This window comes from Mixophyes fleayi, chromosome 9 (assembly GCF_038048845.1).
Source record: "Mixophyes fleayi isolate aMixFle1 chromosome 9, aMixFle1.hap1, whole genome shotgun sequence".
NCBI classification, from domain to species: Eukaryota; Metazoa; Chordata; class Amphibia; order Anura; family Limnodynastidae; genus Mixophyes; species Mixophyes fleayi.
In genome coordinates, this window is record NC_134410.1 from 12686696 (window position 1) to 12713588 (window position 26893).

General features: G+C 40.3%; 2 protein-coding genes across 5 annotated transcripts; one reads left to right on the forward strand and one right to left on the reverse strand.

The window, feature by feature from the left end:
• Window positions 1-1703: 1703 nt before the first annotated feature.
• LOC142101974 (H-2 class II histocompatibility antigen, E-S beta chain-like) lies at window positions 1704-15699 on the reverse strand. 2 transcript variants are annotated; one of them, XM_075186465.1, is made up of 6 exons: window positions 15650-15699; window positions 10875-11098; window positions 8109-8396; window positions 3944-4057; window positions 3839-3871; window positions 1704-3300 (listed from the first exon to the last, which is right to left on the reverse strand). In XM_075186465.1, exons 1-6 carry the CDS (start codon window positions 15694-15696, stop codon window positions 3275-3277), a joined length of 732 nt encoding a protein of 243 aa, XP_075042566.1. In that variant the 5' UTR covers window positions 15697-15699; the 3' UTR covers window positions 1704-3274. The 2 variants fall into 2 exon arrangements, with proteins under 2 accessions (XP_075042566.1, XP_075042565.1); XM_075186464.1 differs by lacking the exon at window positions 15650-15699 and adding an exon at window positions 15043-15198 and having other exon boundaries at window positions 10875-11150.
• A 973-nt stretch (window positions 15700-16672) lies between these two features.
• On the forward strand, window positions 16673-26049 carry LOC142101976 (RLA class II histocompatibility antigen, DP alpha-1 chain-like). 3 transcript variants are annotated; one of them, XR_012679169.1, is made up of 6 exons: window positions 16673-16887; window positions 17597-17842; window positions 20470-20754; window positions 21961-22114; window positions 24135-24227; window positions 25563-26049. XR_012679169.1 is itself a non-coding variant. In XM_075186468.1 (5 exons), exons 1-4 carry the CDS (start codon window positions 16797-16799, stop codon window positions 22104-22106), a joined length of 768 nt encoding a protein of 255 aa, XP_075042569.1. In that variant the 5' UTR covers window positions 16674-16796; the 3' UTR covers window positions 22107-22114; window positions 25563-26049. The 3 variants fall into 3 exon arrangements, 1 of the variants encoding a protein (XP_075042569.1); XR_012679170.1 differs by having other exon boundaries at window positions 24138-24227; XM_075186468.1 differs by lacking the exon at window positions 24135-24227 and having other exon boundaries at window positions 16674-16887.
• Window positions 26050-26893: the final 844 nt, after the last annotated feature.

The window sequence follows — 26893 nt, forward strand, 5'->3', positions numbered from 1 at the left end:
TCTCATCAGACCATAGAATGTTCACCGTCCCATAAAGAGCAATGTCTGGGCTATCACTGTCCAATGTACAGTTTCAACTCTTTCTGCCATGGAAGACTGTAACATTGTCATAGGGCTCTTGGTGTTCTAAATAACAAGACAAACACACATTTCTTTATGATGGACTTGACTTTGCTCTGGGGGATATTAAAAGTCTTGATATTTTATATCCTTCCCCTGATTGGTGTTTTCAATAACCTTTTCTTGGATTTGCTTTGAATGTTCTTAGAGCTTCATACTAAAGCTTTTGTTTGGAAATGCACTAACCACCGATGGGACCTCTTATAGACAGGTGTATTTATTTTAAAGTCAAATGAAACGCTTATTCTACACAGGAGGTCTTTCAAAAGAAGCATTATATAACATATATAGGATGGAAATTACACCTGTTTATGTTAAAACACTTTACAAAAGAAACTATAATCTTCTTACAGGCAACTACTAGCTGACTTAGTTTGTTGCTCATTACATTGTTCTGAAGGGTGTATCCATTGTGTTAAAATGGTACTGTTGCTAAGATTATTTTATACTACTACCCACCTTATACTTATTTATACTAGTACCTACCTTAGACTTATCCAAGATGCAATCCCAAAATGTTCCTTTATTTCAATCTGGGGAGTTAGAGTACCACATAATAGGATGCACGACCATAGGAGGCCGCTAGGAGTTTTTACAGTTCCTAATGGCCTATAGAACGGTATATTTCCCCATATGCTCTTTCTCCCGTAATGTGATCACATGAAAATTTGCCCACAGAGCTTAAACTTATATCAATTATTTCATATATGTCTATGCTATTGTGCATCTGTTTGTATTAAGCAGCAGCTCATGTTCCATCGTTCCTCTTCTCTAACACCTCTATCCAACTCAGATTTTCTAGTTTTTGTCCCTTCATATATTTCATTGGTGGATAAAAAATGGAATAACTAATTTGAATAAATTCACAGATTTCCATAATCTGAGATATTTTCTGCAAAGTTTTACCTGTTCCAGATGTAACGTTTCCTTAATTCCTTAAAGCGTTGTGTAAGAAGGGGACCTCCTTCATTGGGACTTACTTACAGCATGTTGGCTGTTAGATCTCTTATGGTACGGTACAATGTCTATTCATAACTCACAGTTCAACCAGCCACCACTTGATATAAAAAGAAACCTTTATGGTGAAATGCGGAGGGTCATATTGTGCGATCTTACTATAAAAAACTGGTACTACCGTTGTATGATCCTGATGATGTGAGTATCTAACAATCCTTAGTAACATCTGTAACTGTGGAATGCAAGCATTGTTTCCATGGTGATAGATGTTATAATTATTATTATTATTATTACAATTTATTTATATAGCACCACTAATTTCGCAGCACATTGGGAGGAAACTGGAGCACCAGGAGGAAACCCACGCAAACACGGGGAGAACATACAAACTCCTCACAGATACGGCCATGGTCGGGAATTGAATTCATGACCCCAGTGATGTGAGGCAGAAGCGCTAACCACTAAGCCACTGTGTTGCCCATAAGTAATGTCAGATATTCCCGGCATGTCTGCCTAATGGCATAAACAGACCTGTAAGAGTCTTCAAGTAATAAGCTCTTAGAGCAAGATCAGATTTGTACCGCCCTGCAATAAAGACAATGCAAGAAAGAAAATCACACAGAATAAATAGTTCAAGGATCATGTTTATTTTTATATGAAGCAGACAATGTATTGGCTTCAAAACATACAGACAATAAGCAGATAATCTACTTATTAAACATCAGCTCTAGTTTATATCATATCATTTAGAATAAAATGTAAACTGAGTGCAAAGTTAATGGCATTTCTTACAAGGATTGTTGTGTGGCTTCAATCCTTGTCATGACCAGACTTATAATAGGGGGGAATTCAATTGGCCGCTTACTTGAAAAAGTAACGCAGCGTTAAAGGTATTACCGTTATTACGGTAATATTAACCCGGTTTTCTGCTCGCAGCTCAGGGAGCGTTAAGACTACCGGCCGCGTAACTTTTTCAAGAATCGCGGCCAATTGAATTCTCCACATAGACTTATAGAAATAGCGTTTGTCTCATTAAGATTTACATATAAAAGATAAGTACATGTGACTAGATTATTTTTCTAGCATTAATAAGAACGCAGAGCAGACTTATTTTCAAGTCCTGACATACAAGATGAATAGTGGACAAAGGCTGACACTGATTCAGTGTACTAGTACTTGTAGATTTATTGCAGTAGCTTATTATTATAACACTTATAATGACTCCAGCAGCATTGTTCCACACAGACAGAGTTACGTATGATAATAACCCATTTAGCAGTGTAGGGGTTAAATAGGATGACATTAATCATGCTTTATAGCTTATGCTGCCAATTCACAATGAAAGCAGCCGTTTGGTAGATTTCACCAGTAGTCATGAGAATGCTGTTGAGACCGACGAGCGTTACGCTCTGTCTGCGGTGATCGAGCGCCAGAAGTGCGGGTCTCGTATCTGTGCCTACGGCGCAACTGGTGGATTCACCTCTTTACTCACATCTGCTGACACTTGTTACAAGCAAGCGTTAATGATGAAATATTGTATCAGGGCCAGAAGATTGCGAGTTACGCCTCTGTTTCCACTAGTATTGTATTTAAGAATTCTATTTAGTAATACTGCAAGGTTCCTGGTAACTTTAAGTTTTTGAGTTATGTATAAGAGATGTTTTTTAAGGGATTATAAACATAGATTATTTACATTGCCCAATTTATAGCGCTCTGAATTTTAATTTTATTCTCATGCTTGGATTTGACGGTCGCTGCTGTTTCCAAAAGTGGCAGCTTCAGAATTGCAAAGTAGAAGGAAAAACCAGCAGTGTAAGTTCTTTAAAGCCAGACGTTCTCCTCGTTAAGTGTGTATGACATCTAAAAGCATAATAAGACATAAGATGAAGAATGAGGCTAAAAGAACATTTTACTGGATATAAGCATCATACATATAGAATCAAATATACAAAATGTTAAAAATATGAGATGATGTCAGGATCAGCTGGTCCAAAAAACTTTCTATGCCTGACCAAAATATATACTAGGCTTGATAACCTCTGCTGGAGAAGTTCGGCTGTGTTAGTGTGATACCCAGCTGTGCAACACTTCTGAATAGAGCAGAGGTTCTGGCGGCCATCTTTTGCATCATTAATTCATGGGTGCAGGGTCAAAATGACGCGTTTCGCTGCGCCCTGCACTCTTCCGCTCTCACGCATCACCGGGGTCTACCAGAGGGAAAGACTGAAAAGACAGCAAGTATGTGATATTATCAGAGAAAGCAATTATTGAAGCAGGTCAGAAATTGTACATGACTTATGTTAAAAGCAACAGATCTCAAGAGAGATATCTTTTCAAAGTAATAACTTATACATTTCATGCACAATGCCAGAAAAATCGTTTAGTTTTAATAAGAAAATTATATCTCAGTTCTTAAACCACCAATGACTCTTCATGCAAGAACAAAATACATAAATAAATAATGTTTCAGTATAAAGTTCCTTTACTTCTGCAAAAGTAGTTTTACCAAATATAATAAAAAGTCAAAGCATTTTCATTTAAAAAATTATAACACTTGTTATCAGCTTAAGGTTGGAGCTTACACTGAGGATTTCCAGTGAATTTCTCCATATAATTATATATTTTATGGGGGCAGAGGGATTAATCCGTAGATAGTTCCACTTGTCTACATAACCATTGGCGAACAATATTCAAAGAGTCCATTTCACTATGATTCACAGCTAATTTTTATAGAAAAAGAAACAAATAAACAAAAACTTACGTTCACTCTGTGGTCCATGGAATAAAGTTTGGACTGAAATAATAAAATAAAATATTCAAAAACATGATTCATATCCTAAATTGAGTCAACAGGATTCCTCATTACCTTTTCGACTTCTTATGTAGAGAACAAGACCAACAATGATGAACACAGCTCCCAGAACAAATCCCACAATTCCCGTCACCTGCTTGTGTCTGGCGGAATCTGATGTCTCTGGGTCTAAATCAGGAGAGGAAAAGTAGAGTAAAATAACGCTTCATCAGTCAGTTACACATCAGTCACACAACAGCCAGCTACCTACCACAGTCAGCTACCTACCACAGTCAGCTACCTACCACAGCCAGCTACCTACCACAGTCAGCTACCTACCACAGTCAGCTACCTACCACAGTCAGCTACCTACCACAGTCAGTTACCTACCCTCCAGTTATCCTATATACCATTATGCTTTCCATTCAGTCCTTTTCAGCTACCTACCTATTTAACAAATTTGTCTTCCATTTACTACTTTTATGTTTCCTGCCTAACTATCAACTAGCACTATACCCCACAGTTACTCCCATAAGTAGTTCTCTCCTTTCCTTTTCTCCTACTCCAGACATTATCTACATGTGCCTTCCACCTACCTCTTTTCCCATTTTCTCCCAACATTTCCTACTCTTTCCATCGCTTCTTTTCTCTCACCCCTGGTATCCAGTAGTAATACCTTCTTCCTACATCACCATTTGCCTATCTCTGTTACTGTCTCCCCTATCCCTCCTATGCCATTCTACTATATCCCTTGTCCAATTTAATCTTTGCCCCCCCCCTTTCCTCCATGACCTCTGCCCATGGTCTCACCCAGTGGACCTCTTCTCCCACACACCGTGATGGGCATTCCCTTGACCTGATATATTCTCACCTCTGTGACTTCTCCGAGTTCTCTAATTCATCATTCTGGCTTTCTGACCACAACTTCCTCTCCTTCCACCTCTCCCTACCTCCTTCTCCCCCTCCTGTACTCAAAAGCCTGCAGATACTACACAACCTGTGTGGTCTTGAACCCTCCTGCTTCTCTGCCACTCTTGAACCACTCCTCTCTCCCATTTCCTCTTTGTCTAGCCCTAACACGGCAGTCTCCTTTTACAACTGTACCATCTCTGCAGCACTAGATGAAGCCGCCCTGCTGCCATACTTCAGCTTCATCATTCTAAGCCGCAACCTGGCACTCCAAGCACACTCGCTAACTTCAGAAATCCTCCCGTTCCGCTGAGCGCCTTTGTAAAAATCCCGCTCTGACTTTATTCTTTTCAAATTCATGCTGTCATCCTATTACGCTGCCCTCTCTCTTGTTAAACAGTCCTTCTTCAAAACCCTTATCTCCTCCCAGTCCAAAAATCCCTGTTGCAACTTTTCCACTATCAACTACTTTCTTTGCCACCCCGCCTCCACCCCCTCCGCACACCATCACCGTCCACGACTTTGCTTCTTACTTTAAGGGAAAAAGCTACTTCATTCCCCATGATACCTCTTCCTTACAGTTCTCCATTCCCACACCCCAGCCCATTTCAAAGCACCCTGATACTCTGTCCACCTTCCCTCCTGTGACGGACTCTGCGGTCCTCTCATTCCTCTTCTCCTCTTCCTCCTCAACCTGTTCTCTCGACCCTGCTCCATCTTGCCTCCTCCAATAGTTTTCTACAGGCATCTTTCCTTCTGCCTTCTACCTCTCTGATTATCCCTTCAGTGTCTTTTCCTCTGGTGCCTGCTCCCCTCCTTTCTCTCTATCTGTTGGAGTTCCCCATGACTCTGTTCTTGGCCCAATACTTTTCTCTCTTAATACCTCCTCTGTTGGTCAACTCATTTGCTCCTTTGACCTCCAATATCACCTCTATGCTGATGACACTCTGTCAAAGTACTTTTCTCCTCATCACCCACACTGCTCCCCACATTTGGAACTCCCTGCCCCGTCCAATCAGACATGCTCCCAATCTTGAATATTTAAAATGCTCCCTCAAAATACACCTTTTCACATTTGCCTACCTGTTCCAATCCTAACACAATTCCCTCCTCACACTCCACCTGCCACTTTCACGTCACCTCTATCGTCTCTGTTTACTACCCTAATCCTCCTATCTCCTCATCCTCTTTGCAATGTTTCCATTGTTCTAGTTGTGTCTTATGTAGTTGCTTTCTCTATAGTCTATTATATCGATTTTTACTGATACTATATATTGTTTCTATTGTCCCTTACTTATCTATATTTGTTTCTGTTTATTATTTGTTGATTGTGCTGCACTGAGGATTCTGTGGCGCTACATAAATAAATTTAGAAAATGATGATGATGATATTGACATTTTTTTATACAAGCTGTGTTGAGTGTGAAATAGACAGAGTATGTAACTTTCCAAATCTTGACCCATTTCTTGTACATGTTATACCCTACAGGGTAAGCTACCTGTATGAAGGGGATATATTAAGAGGCAGCAAGGGGAAAATTGAAAACCGGAGGAAAAATGGAGGACACATTTACTGGAGACAGTAATTAAATACCAAGCACAAAACCTGATCATACTGGTGTATTAGTTAGGGGTGTTTACTTTAGGCACACAACTCAGTCTGGACTTCTATTAAGCTTAAGGCGTCTTCATCTTAAAACAACAATATGCCTGAAAATAGGGAGAAATTTATGTGTTTAATTTTTTAATGAGAACAATTGAACATTAGTAATTGACTTTGGTTTGAGAGACTGATTCAAAATAACAGAGAGGTAAAATCAGCAATATAGCAGGTGGTTTAAGCCAAACCGCCTAGTAAAACCAGACGGGAAACTAAGAATCAGGTCCCGCCACCTAGAGAGGACCGTCCCAATGTGGACTAGCACTGGGCCCCTCCTGGTAATGTAAAATGTAGTGCAGCCCAATACTATTCTTGTATGCTAGCGCCAATCTTATCCATGATTGGCTGAGAGACGTAAATATTACAAATTATAGGGGCCAAAAAATTTTGAAAAAAATAAAGTGGACATACTTATGATTTTTATATTAAGGGGGGCAATATTCGTCTTTTATTATAAAGGAGAAAAGATTTATTGAAAATATTTATATAAATAGGGCAGTCATATTTATTTAATTCACTAGAAGCCAAATGCTTTTAGTGAGCACTTGTGGCACTACAAGTGTCCCTTTGCACAGGCAGCCCTGTGTGCGTACTGGCTCTTGTAGAATTAAAAGCACCAGCATGCAGATGGACTGTCAGTGCATGCTGGCACTCATAGACCCACAAGTGCATGCACTACATTTTCTGGCCATTTTGATATCAGGAATGGTCCAGTGTTTGTCAGTATTGGGCCTGTCCACTCCAGGTGTGGGGGCCTGATCGTTTGTTGGGACCCACCCTCAAAGAAAAAGGGCCCAATACTGAGTAGCCTGGGCTATTAGAGAAGGGAAGGTCTTATTAACCAACTGACTGGTGGTTCATTTAAGAAGCGAGTGAGTCCATGTAAAGCTTTGTGTGGCCTCTAATGAACGTTCTGAAATTCAGTGGTGAAAACTTTGACAGCTCTCAGTGAGGGGCTTTCTGTATGTTCTAGTGATATGGGGAGATACTATTGTTGTTTATTTCAAAATATTTGGGATTATGAGACTTGCTCTGTATATGATGCACTCGGGGTGATGGACTTGCTATGTGTTCTAATGAAAATGTAATTTCATAGTTTACCAAAGGGGGCATTAAAGAATTATGAGTTTCAGAAAGTGATCAGGCATGATTAGAGTAAGTGGAGAAAGGCATTTGAAGAAGTATTATAAGGCTCCCTACCCCACCTCACTCGACTCTCCCTCAACCTACAAACCTTCAAACGCTTACTCAAATCTATTCATGCTCACCTATCCTACCACCTCCTGACCATCTTATCCATCACCTCTTCTTCCTTCGCCCGTCATCTCCATCCCCTACGGTCTGTCACCGCAGCTCCCTCTAGCATGTAAGCTGTTTCGTGCAGGGTCTTCTCTACCTATTGTCTCACGTCTGTCTACTGTCCATCTCCCTTGTACATCCTGTTATATCTTTTGCTACATTCTGTGTGAGTCCTTACAGCTTTACTCGCACTCATCTCTGCTTCGTATGCGTATTACGTCATCTATTTGTGACGTGCTTACTGTATCCGGCGCTACGGAATTTGTGGCGCCTAATAAATAATAATAATGCTATTTAATATCTCCACAATTTTTGATCCCCCCCACCCCCGTTACACCCAGGGCCTATAAGTTAGTAATATAAATCTCTTACACCAGGTCACTCGCTTTGGTGTCTTCAGGCTCATGTGATGAACCTCACAGGTGAATGTGTCTCCTTTCTGAATGTCCGTCTCCAGCATCACATGGACTTGGAAAGTCCAATCTCCATTCTGAAAAAGCTCTATAGACAGATCCTGACCGGTCATCTCCTGGTCGTTCCGGTACCATTTTACCTCTATCTCAGATGGGAAGAAACCAAACACATGGCACAGCAGTATGTGCTGCTCTGTATCAGAACCTTCATGTTGCGGCATTAGATACACTCTGACCGATGGTTCAACTGAAATAAAGGAAAGGGTAGTTATGAGTTAATGGTATGTACATTGTGTCTATAATACGCCAAAATACTTAGGGTACATATATAAAGTTATAGTATATATATATTTATATATATTTGTAAAACACAGCACAAGTCAGGAGTGAATGGCAAGTACAGTATAGTCAGGATCTAGCTTTGGGAGCCCAGAAACCTTGAAATTTTGAAATGGATGGATCTGCATCTTTGCCCAGGGTTTCTAATTATATACCTATATACAGTAGATGCAGTCTCAGTTCAATAAGAGGTAATTGTCAATGGCTGTACAATCAACCTACAGACTAGAAATGAAAATGCTGCAGTATATAACAGAAAAATCTCAGCAACTAAATTGGCAAATAACTTTATTTATAGAGAACACTTTCTTCCATATATCACAAAGAGTACAACTGATAATATTGCTATAATGCAATATTGCGCTCCCTCTTTTTAATTAAATAATCAATTATAATGTCAGATTTTTCCTACCTTTCTTTTAAGTTGGGTGTATATACAGGGAGCACTAAAGAAAATTTCCGTTTGAATACTCTTTAAAGGGATAAGCTAATGAAATGCATGGGGTGTTAATCTGCAAAGTAAAAGAACCGATATCCCATCTTTAATTGTTTGCTAGACATTATTTAGTATCTTTCCTATACCAATCCTGTAGTTTTTCAAATCTTAGGGTGAACATCTGTCTGGAATTCTCCAGGTATAGCTGATCCCCAATGCTGCATCATCTTGCCCATGTTAGCAGTTTGAATATAGTAGTTTGAAAAGCTACTACGATGATGTGGATATACCTAAAGCACTCTGGAAGGCTGGTCAAATGAAGACTGAATATTCACAGAAAGGTGAGGTTTACTTGTTTAGAAAAGTGTCCTGAGGAGATCAGATGTAGGTAAAAAAAAGCTGACAGTGCAGCAGAGCCGTAACTAGAAATGTCAAGAAGGAAATGTGACTCCCCCAAACTCTCAATTTTAACCAAATTAATATAAAACATTAATACTCTGCGCCCACCTTCAAGTTTGCTCCCTGAGTGGCTGCCCCTCTCGCACAGCCCTAGTTGCGACCATGCAATGCAGTCACTTGAGCTACTGTGACATTACTTTGTCTCTGTCCTGTTACGGAAGCTCCTCCCTCCTAAAATTACAACCTGCTTCAGAGTAGTGAAAGAAATTATGATAGACATAAGTATAAATATACCAGGTATTTCATGTTTTAATATTGTTCAGCTCAGCAATACACAGCCTTTGCTATGTATATATGTCAGATTGTAGCCTTACTTGCTATTTATGAATGGGGAGTATAATTAAGCTCAATGTTGCAAGGTCTTGCGAAAGGAAAGATTTGATGTCCTGAACAGTTGATTTATTTGTCACGTTTGTAGAACTGAAGTAGCCACTAACTGGTATTGACACAACTAGACAGAGGCACGGAGCCTACTGCACCCCCGGTATTCACCAGGGACCCCTGCAAGGAGGTATGGACTTGACTGCGTGAGGTGTGCAGGTCGCGGTTCTCCGAGCTAGTCACCGATGCAATGGAGTGTACAGAGGACGGCAGTACTACCAAGTAAAAGACAGCAGTGGCGAGGTACAAAGGGGAGTCCCAGACGAAGGGTCAGAATAAGCCAATGTCAGGATCCTAGAGGACAATGCTGTACCGAATCACAAAGCCAAAGGGGTAGTCAAGAAACAAGCCAGAGGTCAGGATCCAAATAGCAACACACAGGAACAGGACACAGGAACGCTGGAGGCTGGTGAACCAATATTATGGCAAGGTACCTGTGAAAGTGAGGTCCTTAAATAGGAGGAAGTGTGCCCTGATAGGAGGAGAGTGATTTTGGCGGTCAGAGCGCAGCTGACCGCCAACAGAGCCACGGCGGAAGCGTCCCGCTTCCTAGCAACGGGACGTGGTTGAAATGCGCGCGCTGGGGAGGTCAAAATCTAGAAGAGCGTCCCATTGCTAGGCAACGGGATGCGAGCAGGGGGTGAGACAGGCGACCGTTCCTTGGCACCTAGGAGAAGTGCGGGGACGGCGCCTGACATTATTACTCTTCATACACCCTTTGGTTTGCCTATGCATCCCGGTGGGAAATTTGGGAGGTATTTGTTATTCACCGGTGAACGGTGTCAATGGAGCTGATTGGAGGGAAGATAAGAGTACGGGCAGCAGCGCTAGGCTGCCACTTCTGTGTCCTCTGGGCCCGTGGAAATGGGTCTTGAGCAGGCAGGGCCCTGCCTGTTTTATTTGTTCTGGGCCAGAATTTTCTGCTTGCAGCCCTGATATTATATAATATGTAGTATGTGCTGGTATAATACAGATATATACAGGACACTCACCTCTCCGGTCAGTAGTAACGCTGTGTATAATATTATAGTTATATTACAGAATGTCTCCTCCTGTATATTATACATGTAATATATGCTGGTATAATACAGATATATACAGGACACTCACCTCTCCGGTCAGTAGTGACGCTGTGTAGAATATTATAGTTAAATTTACAGTTTGTCTCTACGTAGCTCCTTAGCTTGTCTATGAGATCCTTATCTTGGTTCCAGTACTCTGCATCACGTCTCCCGAGTTCAGTCTTCGGTATGTAATACCCGACGTCACTATCAAAGTAGACAATCTCCTGCTGGTTGTAGAAAACTTTTTGCAGAGCCCTCACGGTCTGAGTCCTGTTAGTAAAGTGACATTCAAACTTTACTTCATTTATAACATCGGCAGCACCTGTTAATTAAAAGCAGAGGTTTACACACAATACATAGTCCCCACATTTATCATGGAAAGATCAGGACAATATAAACCCTCCCTTGATCTCCCAGATTAAATCCTCAAGCCCCTCACTCTCCTGTAATTTCCATCCATTTCAGGTATGAAAATACAATATGACACTCCTGTAACTACCGGTGCCCGTCATGTGACACCTGCTTCAACGCTATCTAACCAATCATATCGTACGTGTATACAGACGTCTGACAGACCTACAATACAATACAATACTTTAATACATATGTCTGGGATGAGGTCGGAGATATTATAATATAGCATGATATTTTGGAAAGAATTGAAATGTGTGATAAAAGAATATATGTTCAAAATTTTGAATAACGGTGTGCAATGGTCAATATTTGTACTTATATTTTGAAAGAGATACATGCTTTGATTGACATCCATGTGAACACTAATGTTTCTGAATTAGTATAATATTATGAATATCAGAATATAATACAAAAAGGAATTAAGACACAGATTAAAACCTTTCATTCTTATTGACATAGAAATATCAACAATAAGACCAATAGATAATTGGTTAATACACAATAGCAACAAATATCTGCCATCTCCAGATACTAACAGCCGGCTCCTCTAAAGGGTCTGATGTAAAGAATTTAGTAACACCTATTTTCTGTCGTTATCACTTGTCTGTTGTTTTTGATATATTATTTTTCTTGTGATCTGGTTGAGAAAATATTTTGCCGATTTTTTTTTCCCTTTTAAAATAAAGATAATAAAAGTGTGTTTATTAACAATTAAGTTTGTATAATGATTAATGGACTGCTCTAGTCTTCATGTCAACTTGTATTGAACCAGTTGGAAGAGTACCCCCTCATTAAATTAGTATAACTAATACATAAGGCAATTCCTAGTGCGGAACTAAAACTTCGCTCTAGCTATGTTAGATCTACAATACTACAGCCTGGATTCAGCACATGCGCAGTGGGAGGAGACACCTGGGAATTTTACATAGCGGTATCGTCATCAATCAGGGCAACAGCAGAAGGAATGAGCGGGGCATACATGGCATCAATACACCACTAGATCACTCAATGTATCAGCTCCTCCGTACTATATGTCAGCCAGAACTGCTCTGGTTTGGAAGTGGCTCCCCCTGCTGGTAATTAGGTGATATACGTGCATATGAGGTAAGTTACTCTCTGTAGCTGTGCTTTGGCAATGTGTATGTTGGCTCAGCTGTTAGAGTTGTATCCTAAGACTAATGTGTCTACAGGATCAGACGATTGTCACAATTTTGGCCAATTACAGCAGGGGGGGTGGGGCTAAGATGACGCAATATTTGCGTCATTAAGCCCCACCCACCGCCGCTTATCTATTGCGGGGGCGAGAACCGGGAGTCTCCCGGAGATTCTAAGAAAGTAGGCAACTATGCGTTAAAGAAAAGCAGCTAATGAATCTCTAGAGACTGAAGTGTCTTTTACATTTCTGTCTCCATTACTGAAGTCATGTTGTCTTACCTTTCAGTCGTTGATTAAATCCTGGTCTCCATGAAAATGGCCACCTCCATAGGCATCAATACATGGACATAGGACACAATTTCTGAACAGTGTCATCATGCCACAGATGGTGAAGCCAACCACGTCTTGTACTGGCTCAGCATCAGGGAGAATGCCAGACTCTTCAGGGAGTGAGGGAGATCACCCCTATTTCAGGGAGTCTCCCTGACATTCAGGGAGAGGTGGCAAGTATGATGTGATGATAAGCTAGACTTGGTGTGTTCTAAAGCGGTGGTACTCACTTTATAGGCTGCAATTATCCCGACAACAAATAGCCCGTCATAAAGATTCTGAATAGTATCAGCCGACAAAGATTAAATATAGACTTACTATATAAGTGACATAGAACTTTTCCTACACGTCTAATTGCCACCAGATCTAAAATACAACTGTGTAAAACCTCTGCATGAAGAAATTACATCAGTTACAATGGCCAGAGTGGGATTGCCGGTTTTGAAGCGACAATGCCCTAACCCAGCACCTGGATTACATTATACAGGCGTTTGGTCCGGCCATTGCTGTTTTAAAACCGGCAATCTCTCTCTGGTCATTGTAACACATTAGCTAAACTAATGGGTGTATTTTTTAAAGGCCTAAACATCCCATATATCCAGCAAAAACAGGTGTTTTTTTTACTGAAGATAGGGCTTTGCCCCATACATCAAGGGGTCACCCGGGTGTCTCCGATAATAGCTTTCCCTGTTAACTCCACCCTGAGAGTAAAATTTATGAAAACATGCTTTCTTCTTAGAATAATGGTCATTATTTTTTAAATATCTTTATAGTTTGCTTGTTTTTTTAAATCTTTATTTACCATTTAATTTTTTTTTTTTTTAATAAGTGTAGCTGAAAATTCAAGTCTGGACTTTCCGTTTCGCTGAGCATGGGCTAGGCTGGTCATGTATGGGCATACCGCTCCAGGGGCGCACGCAGGATTTTTAAGGTTCCCCCCCGAAAAAAATAGAGAGAGAGAGCTGCAGCGCATGTTTCGGCGGCACTGTGTTGTACAGCAGCCGCGGCGCTGACAAAGAAGCGTCTGCGGCGGTGCTGTATTGTAGTAAGTTAACCCTTACCTCCGGGGAAGGGTCACTCAGTTTCCTCGGCGAGATTCTAATGATAAATTATGGAGTTAGGTAAGTTATCACTCTCTGATTACCTTCCTTGGTCATCTGTGCTCTCTTCTCGGGGGTTTCAGAATGTCTTTTAATTCCCACCACGCTTAGTGTCTTATGTTTTTTATTCCCCCTTCTGGGGGTAAATGTATCAAGCTCAGAGTTTTCCGGCAGGTTTGAAAAACCACCCACATTCTAGCTATCATTAATTTAGTACATTCTACAAAATAACAGCTAGAATCTGATTGGTTGCCATAGGCAACATCTCCACTTTTCAAACCCGCTGGAAAACTCTCAGCTTGATACATTTACCCCCTGATCTTTCCCTTGAATGTATTGGTTCTCCTATTAGATTACTGGTTACTCCTAAAAAATCTCTACAGATATGTTGTGTATCAGCATCCTTAGAATTCCTACTCTCTGTGTTATCTTCCACCCCTGAAGATTCCATATCAGATGAGGTATAATTCATGGAGAACCATGTAGGATTTCCTCTCTGTTTAATTAGTCTTCCATTCCAGTTAAAAAACTTGGCCCATGATATAATTTTTTTTATAAGTTTTAGTGTTCGTCATTTTAGTTACTGCCTACTAAAACTTTATAGATAAAACATGAAGAGTAGAAATCCTATTTTCTGCATATATAATATTTATGTTCTTAAATGTTGCGTATATAATAAATATATCGCAAGACAACTGACAGTTTCCTTCAAAGTGTTGGGAGCCCTAAAAAGTGTATTGCAGACACTTCTTTATCAAATTGTGTTTATAAAAATAAAAGTAATCCATTAAACATGGTTATTCTGTTGACATTTCAATAAACATAAAAATAGCCATATCACAGCTATCTAAGTTTTTCAGTTTGCTTAAATAACTTTACATTTCAAGATAAATAAAAGCGTTTTAGTACTTGTCACTTTGTTATTATATAATATTGTGACTACTTTATTGTACTAACTTTGATATTAAATAACTGACTTGTATTGCCATTCTGTATGACTAATGCTATGATTGACATCTTTCTATATGATTAATGCTGATTAACATGCTTTTCTCGTACATGTAACGTTATATCGCTCAATGTTTAACATGGGACATCTAAATAAATATATATTATATACATGTATCTAACCTTATATGTTTTTCAAGTTGTTACTAATTTTCAGAGTTTTGGAAAGATGTTTCAGAAACAGAAATGACTGAGGAGATCACTCACCTATAGAATATTTGCAGTGGATGGAGTCAAATCTCAGAAATAACAGGATTGGCAGAATACAGAATACAGCTCCCATCTTGTTTCTTGTAAATTTCACAAGATATAAACTGTTACTGTGACAATGAGATCACAGGGGATATTAAATTAATACAATTGGTGAGACCCTTTGAGTTAGATAATTAGTTCTTTTTAGAAAAAATGGCCAATCAGAACACTTGCTCCCTTCATCACTAGTTGCTAGGGAGAGATCCTTTATAACTGTGCTCTTTTCTGTCTGCTCTTCCAAAAATTAACATAAACACAAGGTAGAAAAGCCAAGACAGGTATCTACTAAGACTTAGGGGCACATTTATCAACACTCGCAAAATATAAAAAATAGTTTTCAATCCTTATCGCATTCATGGGATCACGGCGGTACGTTTCAATAAAGCTGTAATAGAGAAAAAGTCTAGCACTTAGCCAGCAGCTAGTTTTATTGTGGGACATACAAAATTAAATCCTAAACATGTGCGGCTCATTCTAAACCTTCAAAATTCCCTCTTTACTTACAGAGGATCTAGTGCTCAACACACACAAAAGTAACAAACAGCACATTTTTGCAACTTACAAGTCAGTGGACTCCCTCTCAGGTTTATCTTCCATGATTTTCAGCATGTAGTGAGAAACAGAAGTGAGACAATATTACCTCTGCACCACAACTGCAGTTTATTAATCAGTTACCTGACTGGGTGGTCAGAAAACTAGAACTGGCCTAATGGAAATAAAGCCCGCCCACTCTTCTCCATTCACTCCAGGGACCCTGTAAACTACCTTCTACATGAGCTGAACAAAATGGAAAGACAGGTTGTATACTAAAATTTCCTTAAGTTTTGAAACATGTAAGTCAGAAATTAGGAACACATACATTTACTTCACCATATGGGTATCTCTATTATATTCTCCAACAAAGATTAAACACCTGTGAAGCAGTAGGTGATTTTAGTGGGCTGCAACCCTGATGTGGAGGGAGGAAGTGAAACTAGCTTCTGTGAAGATTGAAGTTGCAACAAGTGTTTATTGTGACTGGATTGCTATAATGATAACACACACACACACACAATAATTTTTTGAACAAAGTTAGTGAATAAAGTGGTATTAATGAGAATAATGTACTCTCTTGTTTGTGGTAAAGTGCACTAATCTTTAGTTAATTGACTTTCAAGTAAGATAATTGGGACTCCATATTTTATGCTCTCACTTCTAACATTGCCCCTGGGCACATTTAAATGGCAGAGATGAGGAAAACTACTTATAGCATCAGGAAAGAGAATGCTCATATTTTTCTCATCACTTTCTTTTTTACTTGTTTGTTATTATTTATTTTTGATGTTACATACATATGTACTATTGTTGACCACTTTAATAGATTTTGGATTGATAAAGAAAAAAAGAAAAAGACAGTAAAGGTCAGGCAAATATGAATGTCCTGCCTGCAAGTACCTCTCCCCCTCTTAGTTTAGCACTGTTACCCACTTCATAAACATCTTGCACCCAAATGCTGTGTGGCTTCCCTTTGAGTCATGCGAAACCTTCTTTGTTCCTCTGAGCAGGAAACAGTCTACCCAGTAACTACTGTGCCAAGTGCTACAAACATTGCTATTGGCCAACAACTCAAGAACAACTCAGTATTTTGTTTCCAAAGTTGCCTGTGTGTCTCTGCAAAGCACAGACATTTATTATACAGCATTTGGGGTCAATGTGTGTATCTGTCCTATATGAACAATATGCCACAAAGACAGCACCTCCACCTGGGCTACGTATACCTGATCTGTGTATTAATCCTGAGCACCAGTCAGTCTGTAAAAGGTAAGTGGATGCATAGCTCATGTTATTAATTAAAGGGAAGTTGGTGATGGGGAACATGTTAGTAGCTTTATAGATGGTGCTGATATATTGAGAGACATTTAGTTTTATCAGTAATATAAAAATGGCATTGAACTCATTCAACAGTTTGTCTAATAAATAATATTAATTTGTCAAAATAAGTGATTTGCATTTCTTTGTCACGTGCATCAGTTACTAGTACTAGTAAGCGGTCAAAAGACAGAGTGCTGTGAATGTCCTGGCATTGTGTGTGTGTGCTAGCTGGGATGAGGAGAATGACAATGACGCTACATGCGCTGCTGCTGCTGAAGGCGATACACCATCCCAGTGGGCTGTCATGATGTCATGTAGTCTTTTGTTTGACCTGTACCACTTGCGCACATAGCCATAGTTAAGTGGATAGTTGGTACAATAGCATTTTCTAGGGACTGAATGACTTTATGTTTAACCTCCCGCTACAGCTGAGGAATTGAGGAATCGAACGAAATGGGATTGAGATAGAATTTAGCAGCTTGCACACAAAACCTCAACTACTCGGCTAAAAACTGATGCATTAATGGCATAAATCGGACATCGTATTCTAATATAGCTGTCCAGGCTTTAGTTATCCACTGTGCAACAGGATGCTGGCTATTTGCTCTAATAGTTACAGTGTACTTATATTTACTGGTATTACCTGTCTCTTCTGCAGTGGGCAATGTGATAACTCAATCAGACTTCTACCAGACACAGGAGCCAACAGGGGAGTTCATGTTTCAGATGGACCAGGATGAGATATTTTACGTGGATGTGGAAGAGAAACAGACCAGATGGAGACTCCCAGAGTTTGGAATAGTGGCTAAATTTGAGACAGCTCAAGCATTGCAGGAGATTGCTGTGTTGAAATATAACACTGAAATGTATATGGAACGGTCAAACAACACAAAAGCAACAAACGGTAGGAAATGATCATTGCTGCGCAAATGTACAGTGTGTTTATGACATAAGTGTTTTAGTAAATACGTAGGGAGGGTTCTTGTTGCAAGTTCCCTCAGCCTTTCCATTTACAGGAGTCGTGCTGACATATGCTGATAGAATGCCAGTCATACACGTCTATCATCCCAAAGTTAGACAGAGTGCGCGTAATCACATAATTAAGGATGCTTATACTTCATCTTGTTTCTGACATCTTGAGAAGCTCCGCCCTCAGTGAAGCTTCAGACATCAGCAGGATTAGCCAATAGGGAGCCTTGGATATGTCCAGCCTTTAGACTTATCGTAAAAGCTGTCTCTGATGAGAGAGGTGGAGCAGTGGTCAGTACAAGAAAGCCTCCACCAGAAGCCACCTGTACCTGGGCAATCAGCAATCTTGTCCAACTGCCCCGTATAGGCAGGATACACCTCTAAATTAGTGTACAGTATCTGATACCGTTCTCCTAGTATGTGGATGGCTTAACACTCCTGCAAACAGGTGGAACATAATAGTTCTATATACAGACAGCAAGGAATCAGACATATTATCTACAATATGTATAAACTCCTCAACTGGAGGCTACATAGCAAAGGTGGTGGGGTGCAAATTACAATCACTGTCTGGATCAGTGAGGTTAGTGTGACAGTCACCCCCATCTGCTGACTGGTCCTTGTCAGGGCACAACTAACCAATCATCATCATCACCATTTATTTATATAGCGCCACTGATTCCGCAGCGCTGTACAGAGAACTCACTCACATCAGACCCTGCCTCATTGGAACTTACAGTCTAAATACCCTAATATACACACAGACACAGACAGACAGAGAGACAGAGACTAAGGTCAATTTTGATAGCAGCCAATTAACCTACCAATATGTTTTTGGAATCCAATCCATCAAATCTTTCCTTGGCTAGACTCAGCAAAACTGCTAAATCAAACGCTAATGCAGTCTGTGGTTATCTGGTTGAAGGTTGGGCATAAATGAATACTGTGTTCATATGCACTGCACTACCAAACCAATCAGCCGGCTGAAAGTCCACTGACTGTTGCTGTGAAGTTCAGCCCCATGAACCGATGGAGGTCCTAATTGGACCCTTTGGACATTTCCATGGCAAACAAAGATTACCTACAATAAAACTCCTATCCAAGCTAACTATTGTAAATCACTCCTGTTCTCAGGGGCATAACTAGAACTTTGTGTGTCTCACAGGTAATGATCAAATACAGAAAAGATAGATGAAGGTGGGCACCTTCTGTAAAATTAATGCCTTTTCGGATTTTGTCTCTATATACTATAAAATACTTAATGGTTGCTGTTCTAACATGTAAACTTTCCCCTCTTATACCCCCTCTTCCCACTTTGTTATAATAAATGACACAACACATTGCTTTGGCAAATAAATGGAGTTTATTAAGACAAAAACACTGTATGGTGGAGAAGAAAATGATAGGCAGTTCAACTAGGACCAAATACTCCTGATATCACAGTGACGGTCATTTACCTGCTCAATATCTATAAAAATGGGTAACACTTTCACCCGGGCGCACCCTTAACCTTAAACTTGGGATCACTTATCCCAAGCATCCGAGAACCCGCATCCCTTCTGGGCTAACGGCACGCAACCAACTAGTCCACTCCCTTGGGCGGTACCTGAACCGAAACCAAAGTAGACTCTTCGAAAGGAAGCAGTTTCAGCCATGACATAGATAAAACTAATGTGTGCCACCAAGCATAATGCTCAATCTTTTCCAGCAAAGACAAAATATCAAACCAGCCAGGGATGGCACCCAAAGCACTGGCAAAGGTTTCCTGCACCGGGAGAAGCCAAGAGCTGGCAGTAAGACAAAGGGCGTTTAACTCAAACCAAACCACCCCACAACGGGTATCAGAAAAACTCTACACGAGCAGATGTCCAAAAACAGGGTAGGAGGGAATGCACCTTGTCCTGGAGCCTAGAGGTAGAACCTTATCTGCCAAGGTGATTTAAAGCATGACCTAAGACCTCCCATAGTGACACTACATTGGGCATACCCGAGGCTCACTTACCTGTTTACTTTAACCCTTCAGAGAGGAAATAAATTACCCTAAGGTTTAATTCATCCCTTAGCTATATAAAACATAATAGATATACAAGATTATTTTTGCCAAAATAACTTGTTGCCAAGCTTCTTGGTTAGATGCACTCTCTAGCAGGTACCTGCAGCAGAAGAGTCGTTTTACTCAATAGATGGGGTCATCCTCTGTATGCATCCAGCCCAAACCTCCAGAGTTCTTAGAATTTGTGGTGTGAATTGCTATTTCAGGCAGAAAAGGTGGTGGTCATATATACTGAGGACTGTACACAAGTCATTCTTATCTGTAAGAGGACTCTACAGCTGCTTCTACCGTTAGATACTTGATGGTGGAGAGTGCATTTAATTTACTATAGAGAATAATGTCTGTTTTAGTAGAAACTACATTTACAGCCTATTAGATCTAATTAAGTAGAAGAAAATCCACAAAAAGGGCATTCCCTAAAAAACTATTTTACTAAAATACCATGTTTATTGATACACTATTGAAGAATAACAGTTTAGCTCATAATAATGTGATCTTTTTCCCTACAGTTGGCCCAGAAATCTATGTATTTACAGAAGAACCCATCATTCTTGGAGAACCTAGTACATTGATCTGTTTTACTACAAAGTTCTTTCCCCCGGTTATGAAAATGAGTTGGCTGAAGAATAATCATCCTGTGACGGATGGAGTGTCAGAGACAGACTTCTACCCTGCACCAGATGGTTCCTTCCGCAAATTCCTGTACTTAGCGCTGATCCCGAAACAGGGAGATGTATATACCTGTTCTGTGGAGCATGCCGGACTGCCAGTCAACCCCACCAACAAGTTCTGGAGTAAGTACTAAGATTACTGTGGGGTCTTTTCATCAAACAGCGTTGATCTGCTATCACCATCCTCAGATTGGAGAACAGCAGTGGAACTTGTAGTTAGTTAGTTAGTGGCTGGGTACCTATTTAAAGAGGGTCTATTTTTCGCAGTTCCTCAACTATGTAAGAGGAAGTTCTCCATTTATACCATATTTTTTCGTATTTGTTGATTAGGTTATGTCTAATATACATAAATCTTTTGTGGCGTATAGTTTCATTCACAAGGGATAATCATTCATTCCATGTGGGAGCTTCCTGGGCCACCCATTTCCTGGCAGTTACTACTTTAGTTAACATAAATAATGTGGTAATAAGTAGTTTAATGAGTTGATGCATCTTTTCTAGTCCAAACAAACAGAGCCTAGGATCGAAACACTTGGGATTTTAAAAGCAAGAGATATTTTTTGGGGGGGGCTGGCTGCTTGAGTCGAAGAGCACCCTGCTTTTTGGCCTCTGAGTTCTAAAGATATCACTTATGCCCCTCACACAATTGCATTCAGATTGAAACACTTGGGATGTTAAAAGCAAAAAATCTCTCTCTCTCTCTCTCTCTCTCTCTCTCTCTCTATATATATATATATATATATATATCTGTCTATCTATACTATTTATTTATTTTTTGTGGGGGGGTTGCTACTCACAGTCATACCACACCCCGCTTTTCATCCACTACATAGTTCAGATGTTTCTGATACTGACCCTTGTACAACTGCCTTCAGATTGAAACACTTGATTTTAAAAGAAAGGCAGATTTTTTTTGTCCAGTCCCAATTAGTTTACTAATAAACTATTACAACCTGTGGCCACTGATAGATTGCCTCAACCTGTCCAAGCCTCTACAAGCCACTTTATGAGCACAGAATTGCAGCAAACGTTCCTACCCACATGCTATCACTTCTAAAATGTCAGTTGAGAACAGGAGGGAAGGATATATAGGAGGTATCAATCCAAAACTCGCGAGATCCGTCATTTTACCGAAATGACGTTTTGACTCGTTTTCAGATCTTAATTTGGTGCTAGAACCCGAGTCATGACTGGGTTCATATCGTTACCGCAATATTCCGATTTGTCGGATTTTTCTGAATTCGAACTGTTTATCTCTAGTTCTGGATTGTTTATATTTTTATTTTCTTTCTCATTAACATTTATGTTTGTTGTGTTCACTTACGGCAGGACCAGAGCCCCCCCGTCATGTTTCAGAGACGTCCGAGAACGCTGCATGTGGCCTCGGTCTGGTTTTTGGGATATGTGGGATCATTGCTGGTATTGCACTGATTTGTAAAGCAAAGAAGAACATGACTCAGGGAAGGGGTCACTGACTTTTCAGGTATGATATAAACATGGTTTAGTCTACATGACTGTAACATGCTATTCAGATATATATAGAATGCTAGGATAAGTTATATATGGCATAGTGTACTATTCCTACTGTAAAGGATAAGGATATTATAAGTCACTGAGGAGTTCTGTTGCCATATAAAGGCCTGAGGCTGTAGACCGAGTGCTTTTATATGACAGATCTCCAAAGTGACTAATATGTAATAATTTACAGTAGGGTGTTTGATTCCTTATAATAAACAAGTTTTCCTAATGAAAAATATAGGTTATATAAATATTATTCACAGGCATTTATAGATATATTAGCATCACTTGTCTATTATTATCATTATTATTATTATTATTATCCTTTATTTGTTAGGCGCTACAAGGTTTCCGCGGCGCCGTACACAGTACAAAACAGTCGACTATACAGGGTGAAACAGTACAAAACAATAAACAAAAATACCAATACTTCAGAAACTCCAGGCAGGCTGATGCAAAAAACGGAGCAGAAGGACAGGTAGGAAGACATGAGGGAAGAGAGCCCTGCTCAAGTGAGCTTACATCCTAAGGGAGGGAGAACAGAACAGGCACAGGGGGAGCCAGAAAGGTAAGGGGGAGAGCCAGTTGAGAGCGAGTGGCGGGGTTATGTGGATGGTTGGTAGGCTTTGAGGAAGAGGTGGGTTTTTTAGCGCATGTTTGAAGGAGCACAGAGTAGGAGAGAGGCGGATGGAGCGAGGGAGTTCATTCCAGTGAAGGGGGCAGCGCGGGAAAAGTCTTGGATTCTGGAGTGGGAAGAGGTGATAAGAGTTGAGGAGAGGCGTTGATCGTTGGCCGAGCGCAGGGAGCGAGCAGGAGTGTGAATGGAGAGGAGGCTAGAGATATAAGGGGCAGTAGAGTTGGAGAGGGCCTTGTAGGTGGTGGTGAGGAGTTTGAAAAGGATTCTGTAGGGGAAGGGGAGCCAGTGTAAGGCAAGGCAGAGAGGAGAGGCCGAGGAGGAGCGGCGTGAGAGGAAGATGAGTCTCACGGCCGCATTGAGTATAGAGAGGAGGGGGGAGAGATGGGAGTGGGGGAGGCCGGTGAGGAGGAGGTTGCAGTAATCCAGGTGGGAGATGATGAGTGCGTGGATGAAAGTCTTAGTGGCATCCTGAGAGAGAAAGGGATGGATGCCGGCGATGTTGCGTAGTTGGAAGCGACAGGCTTGTATTACACCTTTATTAGCTTACTTTGATTATTGGACATGGGCCTTTCATACAGATTGTCTAATTTATACTCTGCAGTTTTGTCATCTCAGAACCTCAGCTGTGAATCTTTATAGGTGTACTTTTATCCTGCACTTAGAACCACTTGGCGGCTTTGACTTCCTGACTTGTTAGTGATGAAATTGCTGATAGAATATCTACGTCTATGAACATCGGTTTATGTAATGTACCAGACTTGTGACAAAGTGAACATTAAGGGCTCGTTCACAGAGATTTCAGTTTCCTCAGTGTGCATTTGCCACAGACAAGCTGCTTGTGATCTACCAGAAAAATGCGTCTTGCATAAGCATTATTTACCCACTCCTGTCCATTTATACCTAATTTTTTGGTCATTTTTGCTGCATTAGAATGTTAACCATTGTTAGGTGTGGACAGCCAGTACTGGTTGTTACAGGGATCGATGATCCCTTTTACATACAAGCAGTCTGCCTCCATCTGGGTGAATGGGTACTATGACTTCCCTACTGACTCCCTCCCTTCATTTTTAGAATGGTTTAACTAATTGTATAACAGTGCAGCTGTCTGAGGCAGCAGGATTTGCCAAAACATAAATAATTCATTATAAAAAGGTTGCCAAAATCAATATAAGCAGTTCCTACCTTATTATAAGATTTACTAATGATTAAAGTGCAAGTAAAACCACTATACTATATAAATATACAAGGTTGTCTATTACTGAGCTGAATAATATACATTATACATGAGATAACTGTGGTGTTTATGTAACTAAATAAGTCCCTAATGCTCTCTTTCATTTCTCTGCAGCAGGTTGCCATCTTAGGAGGGAGGAGCTTCTCTAGCAGAGCAGACACACAGTGACTGATAGCTTGGCAGACTTGCTTTGCAGAAATGTAGGATGTAGGTTGGCTGATACATACACAGGGACAGTGATGTCACAGTAGTTCCCATAACTGCATTCTCATTTGTTTCTTCTGTATCATGTCCCACTAAGATACTATCCTACAGATGTGGGAGGAGCCTCAGCTGTCTGTAATTAAGTTGGGATCCAATACTTGACTTTTTACCAGAGGTGCAGTGGAAAGTCGGGATAATGCTGAGCAATGTATTCATTTTGAAATTGAGGTGTCATTTAAAATGATAATATTTGTCTAGTTATTTTTTAAACTCTTTATTTGTAAAAGTTTTAAGAATGACATAAAGAAAACAAACAAACAGGGAGGTGTTGCAATGCAAAAATGATGCAGTTAAGGTACATTTAACACGGCTGGTATAAAGTGAGGCTATACAGCTAAAGACCTTCCAGGATAATCTAGCAGGCGAGCAAGGGCCACAAGGAAGTCTGCGTTCTGTACCTAGAGCATGGTGCTAGTAAATTGGGAGGGTAGAGGGATATTAGACAGGGGGTGGGGGGATAAATTGTGTCTTTAATAGCATAGACCAGGCCTGGACAACTTTTTTCAAAAGTTAGAAGACATGTTTTTTTATCACAATTCGTGAACGGCACACATTTAGAGAGGTGTGTTGGCAGGTAACATAGCATCATACATAACAATGGGTAGCATATTATTACACCACATATCGTATATCATCCCACATATTATCAGCCTGTTCCCCTATCATACATCTTGTCAGCATCTGTCCCCATCATAGATACTGGTAGTCTGTGCTCCACGAGGAAGGAGGGTGCATAGAAGGGGATTGCACTTTCTAGTTTACACGGCGATCTTGGATTGTCCATCCCTAGGACTAACTGAACTTAGTACTGCAATAATTTTCAAATGAGAATTCATGACATCCCAGTTGTCTGAAGTTTACTCAGGTTAAAATCCACTCCACATGTCCAATATGTGCTAAATAAAGTAAAATGGTTATAATAACCTATTCTCAATTATACGTTCAGCTTTGTCTGTATTAAGAATTGGGTTTAAGGGAAAATTAATTCTGAGTTACAGATTTGGTGGGGAAAAGAGGGGACTATCCTGAGAAAACCAGGAATCGTGGGAACCCAATCTAGGCATGCAACGCTTGTTTATGTGTGTCTAACACAGATAACAAGACTGCTGACATTTTGGTTTTCCCATAAGGCAGCAGAATGGTTTGGTCCATCCCTGCTCATAACCATAATTTTGTCTTGTTCTGAGTTTAGACAGCATAGGATAGCAATGTTATACTCTGCTAATGCTTCATACCTGTATCATTGCAAGTGTGTGATGTATGTCATCTCTGTTTCAGGGTTTGACATTATTTGATGCTTCTGCACTCCATTTCCATATTACTACAATAACCACAATTTGGGATCAAATTATTAAAAACGTCCCTTCAGAATCTCCAGTTCACGGCTCCTCGCTGACTCTTCTGTGCAGATCCTGACTTCATGACTTTTTTCTTATAGTATATTGTATGGTCAGAGAACTGTGGTGTTATAATCCTTGTTTCCACATTTGCTTTGAAAATACAGATTCCAATAAGAAGAGTCTGATTTTGATTCCACCACATAATAAGTTGCTAGAAAAATAAAGACAACTTCACTTTTGATGATGTATTATCATACAGATAATATAAACGGAGATATAAATACAGTCACATTAAACTTTGCATACATCTCTCCAGGTGGCTTTATAAATGTAGCAGACTTTGTTAATTCTGTACGATTCAATCTGTGTCACTGCATTGAGATTTTGGCTGTTTACCTCTAATAAATAAACATTTTTTTCTATCATATGTTGTCTGTTTGTGACTGCCTGTTCTCATAGTACTGTGACTGCCTCTTCAGATTGTATTGGTTTATTTGTAGTTTTACATATTAGTTTAAAGCACACATCAAGGCAGGGATGGGCAAAGGTTTCCAAAACTTAGGAACCAACAATTTGGTAAGGAAATAATTGTGACGCACCGAGCGTCATGTACAGATTTGGTAGAGATGTGTTTGTCCAGCACTTACCAACAGTACCCACGTGATACATGATTTCTCAATGCGCAGCAGCAGTACTCTACACAGTAATCTAGTAATGTCCAACGTGTAACAGCAATTCCCAGCACTAAGACTGCTTTGTTGGCCATTGAGTGGTATTATCATTGTGAAGTCAGCAAACTACCTGCAGTAAGAGTTGAGTTGAGAGTGAGTTCCTGCATGTTATGTAAAGGGGCCTGCTCTAGAGGGCTTTGTGCACCAAAGTGTACAAAACATAGAGTGTGGGCCTGGGAGATGGTTACCCATGGGCCATACCTGTCTCTGGCAGCTTTTATCGGCAGCAGGGGAGAACCGTGACAGCCCAATGCCTTTCCATTGCTGCTTCTACTACAGAGGGTCTTCAACTGTTATCCTTGTTGATTCCGACTCCTTCCTTCTTCTGCTCTTGATCGCGCCGTCTTCTACGTTGTCTGTACCGTTCTCTCTGCTATCTTCCTCTCTGGCATTTTCTCTCTCCCCTATACCTATGCATTTGTTCTAATACCCACTCTATCTAGAGTGGGGACTCGGAACATAAGTGGCACGTTTTATTTTGTCCCGAGTTGGCAGCTTCCCCGGATAGCATGGCGCCTTCCTGCTGCCCTTAAGGGTG

Bases quoted from the DNA above. Each gene is read 5' to 3' on its own strand.
- LOC142101974 (XM_075186464.1), bottom strand. From the start codon at position 15,118: ATGGGAGCTGTATTCTGTATTCTGCCAATCCTGTTATTTCTGAGATTT. The intron at 4,058-8,108 runs GTAAGAGATTTA...CTCCTGATTTAG, and splicing joins ACCAAAGCGAGTGACCTGGT to ACCCAGAGACATCAGATTCC. The intron at 3,301-3,838 runs GTAAGTTTTTGT...CTGTCTTTTCAG, and splicing joins CCATGGACCACAGAGTGAAC to TCTTTCCCTCTGGTAGACCC.
- LOC142101976 (XM_075186468.1), top strand. From the start codon at position 16,797: ATGAACAATATGCCACAAAGACAGCACCTCCACCTGGGCTACGTATAC. The intron at 16,888-17,596 runs GTAAGTGGATGC...TCTCTTCTGCAG, and splicing joins CACCAGTCAGTCTGTAAAAG to TGGGCAATGTGATAACTCAA. The intron at 17,843-20,469 runs GTAGGAAATGAT...TTTTCCCTACAG, and splicing joins CAACACAAAAGCAACAAACG to TTGGCCCAGAAATCTATGTA.